Raw genomic sequence first — 14,019 nt, forward strand, 5'->3', positions numbered from 1 at the left:
AGTGAGGGTTTGGTGGGTGAAGGCATTTTTCTGGGTGGTTACTGTTCTCCACCGATAACTGCTTCCTGGTACAATCAAGTCCTGGAAGGAGATGCAAGCTCTTTTCCTTTATAGGTTTGAGTCTCTTCCTTCAAGGTTATGAGCCGTCCTCCTACAGGAGTCAGGCCAGTGTGACTACAGCAGGGATTGTTTAGAGTTGTCTGTTTAGCAGAAGGTTGCTTTGACCCCTGCTGACTGATGGCAGCCATCACTGTGTGGCTGGAAGTCCCTGGAACATTCTGGAGACCTTCCCTTGATACAGATTTAATACCTGGGCTACTAAAGTTGATTTAGTGCAGATGTGAGAGTTGGACCATAAAGAAGGCTGAGCACCAAAGAACTGATGCTTTCAAACTATGATGCTGGAGAAGACTCTTGAGAGTCCCTTGGACAGCAAGGAGATCCAACCAGTTAATCCTAAAAGAAATCAACCCTGAATATTCATTGGAAGGATTGATGCTGAAGCTGGAGCTCCAGTACTCTGGCCACCTGATGCAAAGGGCTGACTCTTTGGAAAAGACTCTGATGCTGGGAGGGATTGAGGGCAGGAGGAGAAGGGGATGACAGAGGATGAGATGGTGGATGGCATCACCAACTCGATGGACATGAGTTTGAGCAAGCTCGGGGAGATGGTGATGGGCAGGGAAGCCTGGTGTGCTGCAGTCCATAGGGTCACAAGGAGTCAGACATGACTGAGCCGCTGAACAACAATAAAGTTGGTTCATCAGCTGAATTTCAGAGAGGGATTCAGAAGAGGAGAAGGTGTTTTTGTAAAGTTGATGCTTTGTGCTCATCGTTCTCAGGCAGCTCAGCACCCTGGAGTGAGAGCTCAGACGTGGCCCTGCTTCCCGGGGGGCGGTGTGTCCCTTAGTGCCCACGTGGCCATGTCAGGGAGGAGGCTGCCTGAGAGTGGGGAGTGGCTGCTCTTGCCGCTTGGAGAAGCCGCCTGGGATGTCAGAGCTCCCAGCACACTGCTCCAGAAATGAGGGCGCTGCGTCTTTGATGAGGGCTCGGGGCAGGAATGGTGCTGCTGTTTTAAATACATAGCACGCTGTGATCTAGACGAGCTCACTACACTGTGGGGGTCCCTGCCTCCCAGGGGAGCATGTTAAGGATCTCAGAACCACACAGCTCAGGTCCCCTGGGTGAAGCGTGTAGAGTCTGGAAGCAGCCTGAGGTTCGTACCACTCCAATCCCCACTTCTCAGCCATCACCTGCTCAGTAAGCTCCCGTGGGTGTCGGGGAGGCAAGTGAGACACGAGAGCCAGTGTGACTGTGAGCAGGTGCGGCTCTATAGGTAGGGCCTTCGGTGGGAGAGGCTTGGGCTGAAGAGCACAGCTTCCATGCCACGCTGCCGCTTACCTGGCTCTGTGACCTTGGGTAAACGTTTCTCCTCTGTGCCTCAGTTTCTTCATCTGTAAAATGGGGTGAATGATAATGCCTATACCTAGGCCGATAGAGGATGAAATGAGTCGATCCGTCCCAAAGCACTTAGAATAAAGCTCAGTGCCCTTGCTAAACACTGGCTATTATCCCATGAAGATCACCATGGACGCCAGAGACCCAGAACCATCCGCTAGGTTTGGGGAGGAAGTACTGGAACTTTAAGTTTTATGTTCATCTCTTCCTTTTTATTTAATTCCCATTGCTTTGTAATGCTCTCATCGTGTTCACCTTGTGGGATCTGTATAATTTAAATACACATGCATATATTTAATTATTTTTATCATTATTCTTTCATCATAAAACATGATTAAATTTTTACTGAAGGGATTTGTGTTCAAAAACTGCAGAAGGCAGTGGTGTAAACAGAGGCACCTTTGTGGTTCCCTGAAAGCCCAGCGACTGGCTGACACCCGCACCTGGGCACCTGGATGCCCGTCACGGCTGCTGATGCCTGGGAGCAGCCCTTTCCCGCTGCCCGCGTCCTGGGGGCCCTGCCATTTGGGGTGCCTCTAGAGCACGTGGACATCCTTGCTGCGTGTCCCGAGTGTGGCGTTCACGGGGCGTGTGCAGTGCAGGAATACGGCCCCCAGGCGCCTCCTCTGCTTGCTCCTCTGCTTGCTCCTCTGCTTGCTGGGTGCAGTGCTTCCTGGAGGGTGTGAGGCGGCCCGAGTCACTGTGGGCTCCGTTTTGCAGGAACCAGCTGCTGCACGTGCCCCTGAGGCAGCACCAGGTGAACTGCTGTGACTGGCTGCTGAAGGTCATCTGCGGGGTGGTGGCCATCCGCACGGTGTATGCCTCTCACAAGCAGGCCAAGGCCTGCCTCATCTCCCGCATCAGCTGCGAGCGTGCCGGCGCTCGCTTCCACACCCGCGGCGTGAACGACGACGGCCACGTGTCCAACTTCGTGGAGACGGAGCAGGTCAGTGCCCAGGCCAGCCCGGTGTCCCCAGTGGCTCAGAGTGGATGCACCCACTCGAAGCAAATGTGTTTCCATTCGGGGTGTTGGGGGCAGTTTCTGATGAGCGTGGCTCCTCACTCTCCCAGGAGGACAGAAAGCGTCCCTGGGGCTGTCTGCAAGCATGGCCTCTGGTTTGCGTGGTGTTCTCTTTCTTGATTCTCTTCTCATGCTGGAAAAACATGGCTTACCTGGGGTAATTGCAGCTAAAAAGCAGCAGGAATTTTTGCTGTGATCAGGAAGGGTGGTGGTTATTCAGAGAGCAGCTGATGGATAAACCAATAGGATTTGAAAATCTTTTTAAGACAAAAGTAAATAGATGAATGGGCTTTCCAGGTGGCTCAGTGGTAAAGAATGTGCCTGCAATGCAGGAGACGTGGGTTTGATCCCTGGTTTGAGAAGATCCCCTTGCAAAAGGAAACAGCAATTCACTCCAGTATTCTTGCCTGGAGAATCCCACGGACAGAGGATCCTGGCAGGCTCTAGTCGTGAAAGAGTTGGACGTGGCTTAGCAACTAAACAGGAAACAATATAAGTAGATGAGTAATGGCAGGATGAGAGAAGAAAGTTATATTTCATTCTTGATCTGCTGAGGCTTCATCCTAGAAGCAAGTCTTAGCAGCTGAGGTTTGTGAAAGTTCTGTTGGGCATCAGTTGCTTTCAGCTCCGTGGAGTAGAATCATCTGCTTAATCTCTTACTGACTTCATCCCCCTAAATTCTGTTCTCATTCCCAGAGATGCTTTATTTATTTATGTTTTTTGCTACCACGTGATTTGTAGGATAATACCACCATGTAGACTGGCAGTGGAGTAAGTCATGAGGGAAAGTCCGTGAAAGGCACGTGTGCGGTGTTGCTGTGCGTGTCGAGCTGCAAACAGCCCGTGTCTAGTTAGTGGAGATGTGACTTCGCATCCCCTCTTACTGCTGCAGCTGCACCAGGTGGCTCCTACCAGGACTTGAGCGGTTTAATTTAGACAGGTTTGAGTCCCTGCCCCTGGTGTGTGAGCTGCAGCTGCCTGGGCTTTCCGAAGGCACAGTTCGCGGGAGGGTTCTCTAAGGGTCATGCTGAGTAGGAGGACCTCAGTCAGCAGCCTGAAGATGAGTCACAGGGGCAGATTCTTGCCTGTGACTTCTGTTTTCCCACTGTCTGCTCTCCTGGACATAGATGAGGCTGGTAAGTGAACACCTGGTTAAAAATGACAGAGGATGGGCCTTCACTGGGTGGTCCAGTGGCTAAGACCCTGCACTCCCAACTCAGGGGCCCTGGGTTCAATTCCTGGTCAGGGGACTAGATCCCACGTGCCGCAACTAGGACCAGGCACACGCAGAAATATTTTTTAAAAACGGAGAGAGGAAACATAGCCCCCATCTCCTCTCTTATAACCATGAGGTTTTTTTAAAAATAAGTATGTTTGGTTTTGGCTGCCTCAGGTCATATTAGTCATGGCGTGTGGCGGTATATGGGCTCCTCTGGGTTTGCCGGTGTTTCTCTAGTTGCAGCATGCTGGCTTAGTTGCCCTGAGACATGTGCAATCTGAGTTCCCCAACCAGGGACTGAACCCACGTCCCCTGTATTGGAAGGCAGATTCTTAACCACTGGACCACCAGGGAAGTCCCTCAACCAGGGTTTTGTTTTTTTTTTTTAAATTGGGGCCCCATCTACTGTGTCTTGTCAAGGAAGTCATTGGGAAAGCAACTGCCCTCCTGATCACTGTCCGTTCCTGAAAGATAAGACATTTAAACACTGAAAATGTCAAGAAGATGGTGGTACTTCCCTGGAGCTGTTGTAACAAGTACCACAAATTGCGGGGCAGGGGGGGAGTTGGGGGTGGGGGGTGCTTAAAGCAGCTGAAATGCATTGTCTCTCAGTTTTGGAAGCTAGAGTCCGAAATCAGGGCGTGGGCAGAGCCGTGCCCCTCTGGAGCCTTGGGGGAGGGTCCACCTCTCCTTGTCCAGCTTCAGATGGCCCAGCCATGGCAGCATCGCGCCAGTCTCTCTCTCTCCCTCCATGTGGCTCTTCTCCCCTTTCCAGGACACCAGGCAGGTTGGATGATGGTGTCCTACCCCAACCTGACCGTGCTTACCTAATTGTACCTGCAGTGACTCTTCTGTCCACATCAGGTCACGTCTGCAGTGCTGGGGGTTAGGATGTCAGCATATCCTTTGTGGGTGGGGGGACACAATTCAGTCCGTTGCAAGAGCGTCATCTGACCTTAGCAGATTAGGACTCTGCTTTAAATGCAGTAGTACACTGAGCTGTATGAGAAATCCCTATAGTCGTTGCTTTTCTTATTTCTCTACAGACAGGGCTTGAGCCTCTGCTCTTTGTTTCATCTAAGGTGCCTGGTGACTTGCGTTGGTCCCCCCGCGGGCCCAGTTTCTGGGCAACAAATCTGGAGTTTTGTCGCCTCCAGTACCACGTGGCGGCCCAGCGAGGCTTTAGAGATGACCGCACCTGCCCCACGGCTCCTGGTGTCTGCAGCCCTGTGATTTCATTTTCACAGACCCAGACGGGGCAGGAGGTTGTGGGCTGGCAGCCAGGGCAGTTCCTCATGGGGTGTGTCCATTTCAGGCTGCTCTGCAGGGGCCCTGTGCTCTCCACCACGGAAGGGAGGAGCTGGGGATGGTTCACGCCCATCGGGGGCCCCCCCCACCCCTGAACAGCTTGACTACCCTGGCATGTGGGGGAGAAGGGGACACCAGGGAGGAGTCGGTTTCCAGAGCCGATGCCAGGAGCATCCTCATTGGCAACTGGATGTACATCCTTAGTTTGATCCTGAACCTGCCGGCTGGGGACACTGCAGGAAGGAAATAAACCAGCTGGCCCCTCGCAGGCAGGCATCTGTATCTTGGGGCTGTCTCCCAGGGTGAGTGGTCAGTGCTCAGCTGCCAGCCTCCTGCCTGGAGAGAGACAAGAAAGATAGCAGAGCAGGTGGGGGCAGGGAGAGGTCTGTGTGCTAGGAGGAGCCTGGAGCCGTAGCAGAAGTCCCACGGGGCAAGAGGAAGACAAGGTGTTGCTTGCTTGCTGACCTGGCATTTAGAGAAACGGCAAGGTCTGAAACCCCATGTCCGCACCCAAGGGTGGCAGGTGGTGGCTTTGGTTGGTACTGAGCCTGAGGCAGGAAGGTGCCCTAACTCTGGCGGCTCAGCCCCTTGTGATGCCGGTGGGTCACCTCCAGCCTGTGTCCCCTGCTAATGGGCTGGGAGGGGGCTCCCGTAGCAGACGCCTGAGGGCGGTTAACGGGCCGCGATGCCCCCGTCGTCCAGACAAGGGATGGGGCGAGATGGAGCTGGCTGGATCCCCGATGCGGAGACTCTTGATAGCAAATGGGCTTCTCCTGAATCAGACTCTTGGGAAGCCAGAAAAGGGAGGTGTTTCAAACCACCCACTCCTGCCTTTTAAGTTTTTTCTCTCAGAGGAAAGAGCAGTCCTTCTCCATCAAGGCAGGCTATGTGTGTGTGCACTCTGTGGGTAGGGGCTTTTGTTGGGGGGGGTGGGAGGCATGCCAGCATATGTATGCTGTGTACATGCTTATGTGCACACGTGTATACATTGTGTGTGCATTTGTGCTCTGGACACACATCAGTGTGCAGGTGTGGATGGCATCTTGGTCTCCTTGGTGACAGGGAGGAAGGGTCTGGAGTCTTGGCCACTCAGCTAGAGGACTTGCCTGGTGGGCATGTTCTGCCACCGTGACTCAGCCCAGAAGGTCCCCTCGTCTACCCGAAGAAAGCAAAAGCTAAAGCTAAATATTTGGCTCCTGAAGATAAGGCCGCTGATTAATCAGGGAGGTCGGGAGGGATGTGAGTGCAGACCTGGAAAGAACTGATTTGCAAACACCTCATCCTGCAACAGAAGTTCAGCCGAAAGCCTTGTAGAGAAAAGCATCAGTCCCACTGGCGAGTCTTCCTGCTGTCCCTTTCTCTTGGGGGTTGTTGGGTCGCTGCTCCCACCTCTCTGTGAAAGAGGGCATGCAGGTGCCAGGTCCAGGGGTCCCAGGCCTGGCCTCGAGCCACACTCTGCCGTGACTCCCCCTTCCTGAAGTCCCGCCTGCTCTGTGGCACCCCCGCCTCTGTCTTCCCCCACTAGATTCCCTCTCCTGCCTGCAGCCTGAGCCCTGCCCGACTCACCCCCTCCCCTGCAGGGCCTCATCCACACCTCTGTGACCCAGGTGATGCAAACTCTGTTGAGAGAGGGAAACCGAGGCTCAGGTGGTTAAAGAACATAGCCAAGGCCACCCCACAATCAGATGAGCATGAGACCCAGGTTGGTGGTGTCCCAGAGCCCGCAAGCTCACCTGTGTTCACCCTTCATCTTGCCTCCCCTTCCCTCCACCAGGTACCCGCTGTTAAAATTACCTTTGTGAAGCTAGGCCACAGGTGTTGAATCTCCCACTAGCGTCAACACATGTGTTCACCCAGAAAGGAAAGCCCTGCAAATCCGTCACTACTGGGTGACAGTCGGGGCTGTCCTGTCACCTTGGGAACCAAGAACGGGTGTTCCTGACTATAGGATGGGGCACAGAGCGGGGTATTTTCATGCAGGAGGAGGAATGGAGGAATCTGGAGGCATCTTTCTTTCCTGCCCCAGGCGTGGGGTCTGCAGTGCTGGGACTGCCTGTCGGGGGTTTTCCTGAAGCTAATTCTGTGCAAGTTCCAGCTCAGGAGGGGCGTGGTCTAACGCTGGAAGCAGTGCTTTTAGCGCTTGTTAAATAAAGTGAAGGTGGCTTAACGGTAAAGAATCTGCCTGCCAGAGCAGGAGACACAGGTTCAATCCCTGGGTCGGGAAGATCCCCTGAAGAAGGAAATGACAACTCACTCCAGTTTTCTTGCCTGGGAAACCCCATGGACCAAGGAGCCGGGTGGATTGCAGCCCATGGGGTTGCAAAGAGTCAGACACCACTGAGTGACTAAAATAACAAAATAAAGTGAAGGGTAATAGTTCCTTGAAAGCGAACGTGTTAGTAGCTCAGTCATGTCCAACTCTTTATGACCCCTTGGACTGTAACCTGCCAGGCTCCTCTGTGCATGGAAATCTCCAGGCAAGAACACTGGAGGGGGTTGCCATTCCCTCCTCCAGGGGATCGTCCCGACCCAGGGATTGAACCTAGGTCTCCTGCATTACAGGCGGATTCTATACCATCTGAGCCACCAGGGAAGTCCTTAGCGTACACCAAATCCTGGGCTCGGTTACGAGTTGCCTTTACGTGGAGACGTTGGCCAGATTGGTGATCTCTCAAGAGTCTGGATGTGTGCGTGGTTGTATGCATTTAATCTCCTTGTAGCCAACGGTACTTTAAACAGCCTGCTACTTTCTTCTGCTTTTGTCAGTAAAACAGTGGCGGGTAACCCACTTGCTGGTGATCAGTATCTGGAAACAGACAAGTTCTTAACCCAGTGCATTTTTTTCCTTTGGAGATGAAGGGATAGAGTTTCAGCCCAACCTAATGACGACCAGGCTCATGTGGTTCCTGTAGTCCAGGGAACCTTCACATCTAATGTTCAGGTCCTCCACTGCAGAATTACTAATGCATGTGTGATCTGAGCGTGATCTAGCTGCATGGAAAGCTACTCTGTGAGGGAGCAGGCTGGTAAGAAATAGAAAGAGCCAGCGGCATCGCCCAGGCCGGCCCTGCCAGGCCAGGGTAGAGTTACCCAGATAAAGGGCAGCAACTGATAGCTGCCGTAGCCTCCCCCTCGTGATGCTCAGGACCGTACTTTTTGTCCGTTTAGACCTCCCTGGTGCTAGAGCATCCGTGGGGGCCCGCAGGCAGGTGAAGAGTTGGTACGCCCTGAAGGAACTGTGTGCGGTGGGGGTCGGGGTCGGGGGAGACACTTTAACTTGTAAGAATCGCCTGTGTCCTGCAGGTGCTGTCACCCTGGAAGCTTGTGGAAGGGGTGTGTGTGTGTGGAAGCTTGTGGAAGGGGTGTGTGTGTGTGGAAGCTTGTGGAAGGGGTGTGTGTGTGTGGAAGCTTATGGAAGGGGTATGTGTGTGTGGAAGGTGTGTGTGTGTGTAAGCTTAAGGGGTGTGTGTGTAAGTTGTGGAAGGTGTGTTGTGTGTGGAAGGTGTGTGTGTGGAAGGTGTGTGTGTGTGGAAGGGGTGTGTGTATGTGTGTAAGCTCGTGGAAGGTGTGTGTGTGTGGAAGGTATGGTGTGTGTGTGTGGAAGTTGTGGAAGGTGTGTGTGTGTGGAAGAGGTGTGTGTATGTGTGTAAATTGTGGAAGGTGTGTGTGTGTGGAAGGTGTGTGTGTGTGGAAGGGGTGTATGTGTGTAAGCTTGTGGAAGGTGTGTGTGTGTAAGATGTGGTGTGTGTGTGTGTAAGCTTGTGGAAGGTGTGTGTGTGTAAGGTGTGTGTGTGTGTAAGCTTGTGGAAGGCGTGTGTGTATAAGGTTGCGGAAGGAGTGTGTGTGTGTGTGTGTGTGTGTGTGTTGTGTGTGTGTGTGTGGACTCTGTGACACAGTTAGGCACACAGCGGCGTGGGGCCGGGACCGACTGTGAGGTCAGGTCGAGTCTGGATCGCGCAGTCAGGTGCTGCCAGCCGGGCTTTGCGCCACCGCTGGTCCCTTTCACTTCCTCTGGTCCTTTTCCAGGGGCGCCTGGTACTTGGCTGGCTGACTGGCTGACAGTCGAGGGCTTCCAGGAAGGTCTTAGTTAAGTCCCAGAGCCCATCTGCTTCTGTTCTTGAAGCTGGTGGGGAGGGGACTGCGGGGCTTTTCGGGGAAGGCGGGTCAGGTTGTGGGAACTCCCGTCCGTCCTCGGAGGCTGGGGTCGGCCAGCAGGCCCGTGAGCTGGGCTGGCCTTCAGGGCGGGGAGCGGGCCAGGCAGGGTGAGGGGCAGAGGGCACCCCAGCCCGCGGCCGCTTTCCCTCTGGCTGGTGTCGGGTCTCAGCAGCCAGATCTCGTTACCCGGCCCCGGAACGTTCGCTTTCATTGAAGAATACCTCTCCCCTTCTGTCTCCCTGCGGTGCAGACGATTTACATGGATGATGGCGCGTCCTCTTTTGTCCAGATCCGAGGCTCCGTTCCGCTGTTTTGGGAGCAGCCAGGGCTTCAGGTAAGTGATCAGGAAGCCTGTCTGGGCGTGTCCTTGTCCACCTGCTCTTGCACACCGGTGTGGGTTTTTTCTTTTCATCGTGTTTCTTTCCTAGCACAGTTTCAGGTCTTTTTCCCCAGCCCAGCTGGATTGAGCTGAGCTGTCAGTGTGTGTGCACGTATGCATGACTGTGCACATGTGCATGTGAGCGTTGCACGTGTATGTGGTGTTGTACACAGAGACACAGGCGTTGTGTGATTTTCCCACCTCGAGCTCCCTGATGACACTGGTGAGGTGGGAGGTCTCTGTGGGTAAGTGGACCACGTTGTGTGATTGCAGTTCCCTTTGCTCAGACCCCAGTTTGGTGAGTTGAAAATGTGGCCTCTGATGTCTTTTGAGACCTGTGACCCTCCTAGAAAGCTTTGAAAGGTTTTGGGGGCCCCAGTGGCCGTGCAGCAGGTCTGGTGTTTGAAGGTGCCTGTTGCTGGGCCACCTGAGAACCACACACCAGTTTCTCGTGATTTCTAAAAATACCCCTTGCTGTTCCACATGGGGCTCTGGCCGGTGCCAGGGCTGTTTGGCCTTCTGTCTCCTGGGAAGTGTTCAGGGTATGAGGCCAACTACATGTTTGTCGTCAACTGAATAGCACGCAGCCCCACTGAGTGAGTTCCTACCCAGGAGGGTCTTGGCCGCGTCCCCTTGGGCCTTCCTCCCTGGCCAGAGGGGACGTAGGTGCCCTCACAAGACCCCTGTGCCAGGCTTCCATTGCTTTGGCCCTTCTTCCTGAGGGCTCGAGGCCCAGGGCCACCTGCCAGATCCTTGGGAGCCATTGACACGCGAGTCTCACCGCCCTTGACCTGACCTAGCCTCAGCTGTGGGCACTTTGTCCTCACGCAGTTGGCAGCCGTGGGAAGGAAGCATGTCCGCCCTTCAGGGAGACAGGTGGGTGAATGTCTTACGTGGGCTCTGAGTTCTACAGAAAAAGCTCTGAGAACGTTCAGTTTCTCCAACAGAAAGAAACTCCTAAGACGCGTGCGGCAGCTGGTGGCATTAAGTGGCTGCAGAGAGGGGCACTTCCGGGGACGGATAGAGTGTTCTCTGAAGCCTGTCCCAGGAGAGCTGTGTTTTTAAACAGCTCAGCTGAGATATAATTTACACAGGGAAACCTGGAGAAGCCTGTGAACTGTACAATTCTCTGGGTTTTAGTCCATTTACAGAGTTGTGTAACCATTGCCATGGGCTAATTTTAGAACACATTCCTCACCACCGAGAAACCCTGCGCCCATCAGCGGTCACTCCTCATCCCCTCCAGCCCTACCCGAAGCCTCGGCAACCGCTCATCTATTTTTTGTCTCTATAATTTGCCTATTTTAGACATTCTAAAAGGGGTTTTGAAGTTTAATTTTCTTTAGATGTGGAGTTTTCCTGGGTGGGGGTGGGGGCAGTTATGAGAGCATCTTAGAATTTGGGAAGGACCCTTTGGAATTCGTCTGTTTTGGCGTCTCACCCAGTTTGGGGTTCCTCTTCCAGGCTTGAGGTCATGATGCAGGATGGCTCCATCATCATTAGTATTATCATCAGCTAGTTTCTCCTTGCCTTGCACAGTCTGCCTCTGCAGGGGCCATGCCACATGAAGTCTGCGTCCTCAGACCTTCACGGTCCCCCTTTTTCCACTTCCTCTTCTCCAGGACCCTCCTTCATCATCTCTGTCTTGTTTCTAGGACTCTCCATGCTCTGGTCTCCCTCTTCTGAAAACAAAGCTTGTCATTCCCTTTGTCTTCACGATGAACCCACAGATGCTCTAGACGCACCCTGACCCTGCCATGGAGCGACCGTGCATCTGCGGACCTTGGCTGTCCACTTTTCTGCAGCTGTAGCACCTCTTGGACTCATGACGATTGTTAAGGCTCCTTCACAGCCTTCGTGGTTTCTTCAAAATAAGTTTCAAAAGACTTCAGTGTTCATGAATCTTTTGCTAACCTTTGGGTTTGATACCTGTGTTTACCCTCTAAATATTATTCCACATCAAAGGCAGATGAGGTCCTCTTTGGAGGGGGTTAGCTCTCAAACCCCCTACCTGGACTATCAGTAGCAAGTCTGATGATCAGTCCTGGTGGTTTTTTTCCATTTTGAAAAACTCTCACTCCATCTTCACTTAGGTTAGATGAACTGTGTAAAGATTTGGGGGTGAATAGCTTGCATTTTAAGTTGCAATGTTGCAGCTCTTACACTTGCCCCAGAGAGCAGATGAGCCCTGGTTGTGGGGTGGCGGGGTGGGGGGCGGGTATGGGGGTGTGCAGAGAGGTCTGTGGATAGTGATTTGTCTACACGTTTTCACAGGCCCAGGACTTTCACTGGGTCCCGACTGCGTTTCCAGCAACCACGTTCCTTTCATAGTTCATTTTTGTCATGTCAGCAGGCTGTGCCGTTTATAAAGAGCCACATTGAAGGCTAGTTGCTCTTCCAGTCCAGTCTGTTTAGTGATGTTTTTATACAGGGTTCGTTTGAAGACTTTGCTGCTCTTGTTGCTTTAGCGTCCTCTTCCCTGTAAGATGCACACACAGACAGGTCTTGCACAGGTGGGTCAGGTCTGTGTTTTGAAGCTTCATGCGGCTCAGCCGAGGAGGATGGAGAAGACCGCTCCCCTCTGCGGCTCCCACCTTGCCCATGTCCACCTCCTCCCCGTCAAAGCCTGTTCCCTGAGCTCCGGGCTACGCAGCCCTGCGTGTGCTCAGTTGGGTGGTTGTACCTTCCTTTGTTCCAAAGACGATGTGAGGTGGATCATACTGCAGCAGTTTTAGAAATAATGACGAGGTTGGGATGAAGAGGAAAAAGTGCTTAAAATGGATGTGAGCTGAAGCCAGCATGGCGTGGTGCACGCAGTGCAGACCACGGGCCTCGCACAGAGCTCCTGGGCTCACCAGCAACATCACAGAAAGAAACAAGACAGCTTCTTGTGTGGTTCAAAGCATAGGCTCTGACGTTATAGGGAGCTGGGTTCCAGTTCAGGTTCTGGTTCCCCTACGCAGGAACCATATACTGCTGAGAAGTTTTTATCTCAAAAAGAAAAGTGGAGAAACTCTTATTGCTAAGCCCTAATTTACGCTTCTGTAAAATGGGGTTGACCAGTCTCATAGGGTTATGGGGAGGATTGAATATCATAAAATGTATTAGAATTCAGTACAGTATCTAGAATCTAAAAAGTACGAAAAATGGTAGTTGTTAATGTTATTCATAACATAAAATGTAGCATGTAAGAGACAAGGGCTTCCCAGGTGGCTCTGGTAAAGAATCAGCCCACCGATACTGGAGACGCAGGTTCAGTCCCTGGGTTGGGTAGATCCTCTGGAAGAAATGGCGACCCACTACTTGTATTCTTGCCTGGGAAATCGCATGGATGGAGGAGCCTGGGGGGCTCCAGTTCATAGGGTCACAAAGAGTCAGACGCGACTGAGCACGTAGGCAGAGAAAAAAGCCCAAGTTGCATTAGGAGAGGCGTGGCTCTTTGTGCCCTGGGGGTCGAGTAGGAGTTTCACACTGAGTCCCCGCAAGGATGCTGTGTGGTGTAGAGACAGTGTCCTCACCTCTCTGAGTTCATGTGCAGTGCGAGGACCAGTCTCCGGGCTCTTCTACCACCCAGCCCTCATACACACCCCTGGGGAAGCTGTTTATTCATCCTACAGGCTCTCATCACATGTCTGGTATGTTCAGACACCTGACATCACCGGTTACACCTGCCTTCCGGGAGGAGGGGACAGGTCGTGACAGTGTGGTATGAGTAGAGCCAGGAGAGAGGGCGGCTGAGGTCCCTGTGCTGCGGGAGTGGGTGTCTGAACTGACCCGGGAGGGGTGGGGTGGGATCACCCCGGCCAGGAAGGCAGAGGGGACCACGACGCAGATGCTGCAACCCCTGCGTCAGACCACATTCAGGAGCCGTGCTGGCTCGGCCACCTACAGCTCGGCCTGGGGGACAGGCTCGTGGTGAGAGGTGTGGCTGGAGAAGACAGCAAGGTCCCGATGAGCGTGGACTTTGTACGTTACACTGAGAAGTTTGAATTTTGCCCCAGTGGTGCCCAAACTGCTACACGTTAAAACTACTGGGCAACTCATAAAATTCCTGGTGCTCAGGGCGCGTGCTGTCCCAGTTATATCACCCCAGGTGGGAGCAGCCATCCATGCTGTTTTGAAGATGCTTAGATGGCTCCAGTGTGCAGAAGGCTTGGAAACCACTCAAGGTTATGGTGGTAAACCAGTTTTTCTGGGGGCAGGAGGGAGAAGTTTGGGGTTGTTGCCTTTGCCTATTTTTGTGGTATAAATGCTCCCATCATGGCTGATTTAAAGCCAGCGGCTTAGCCGTGGAGCTGGGACACACCATGGCTTGTGAAGATCAAGGTAAAGCCACCAGGTAGGATGATGGCAAGGATCCAGACCAGAGGGGCTGGCATCTTTAACTAGGGGAGGGGCGGGGAGATGTTCGGAGACGCCCTTTGTGGCTCTGGGACCCTCTCAGGAGCTGGTGGAGACTCCATGTCCACCCAGCCAGGC

At 53.2% G+C, this 14,019-nt stretch overlaps 1 protein-coding gene across 3 annotated transcripts in view; it reads left to right on the forward strand.

Annotated features, from left to right (window-relative positions):
- The window catches only part of SYNJ2 (synaptojanin 2), a 102,647-nt gene that overhangs the window by 48,072 nt on the left and 40,556 nt on the right, over positions 1–14,019 (forward strand). For 2 of the 3 annotated variants that reach the window (XM_069598794.1, XM_069598796.1), the window contains exons 4-5: positions 2,179–2,404; positions 9,412–9,495. In XM_069598794.1, the coding sequence (XP_069454895.1) occupies positions 2,179–2,404; positions 9,412–9,495 (310 nt within the window). Of the gene's footprint in view, positions 1–2,178; positions 2,405–9,037; positions 9,093–9,411; positions 9,496–14,019 lie in introns of those variants that run through there. The other variant, XM_069598795.1, reaches the window with a different exon arrangement.

This window comes from Ovis canadensis, chromosome 8, assembly GCF_042477335.2.
Source record: "Ovis canadensis isolate MfBH-ARS-UI-01 breed Bighorn chromosome 8, ARS-UI_OviCan_v2, whole genome shotgun sequence".
NCBI lineage: Eukaryota > Metazoa > Chordata > Mammalia > Artiodactyla > Bovidae > Ovis > Ovis canadensis.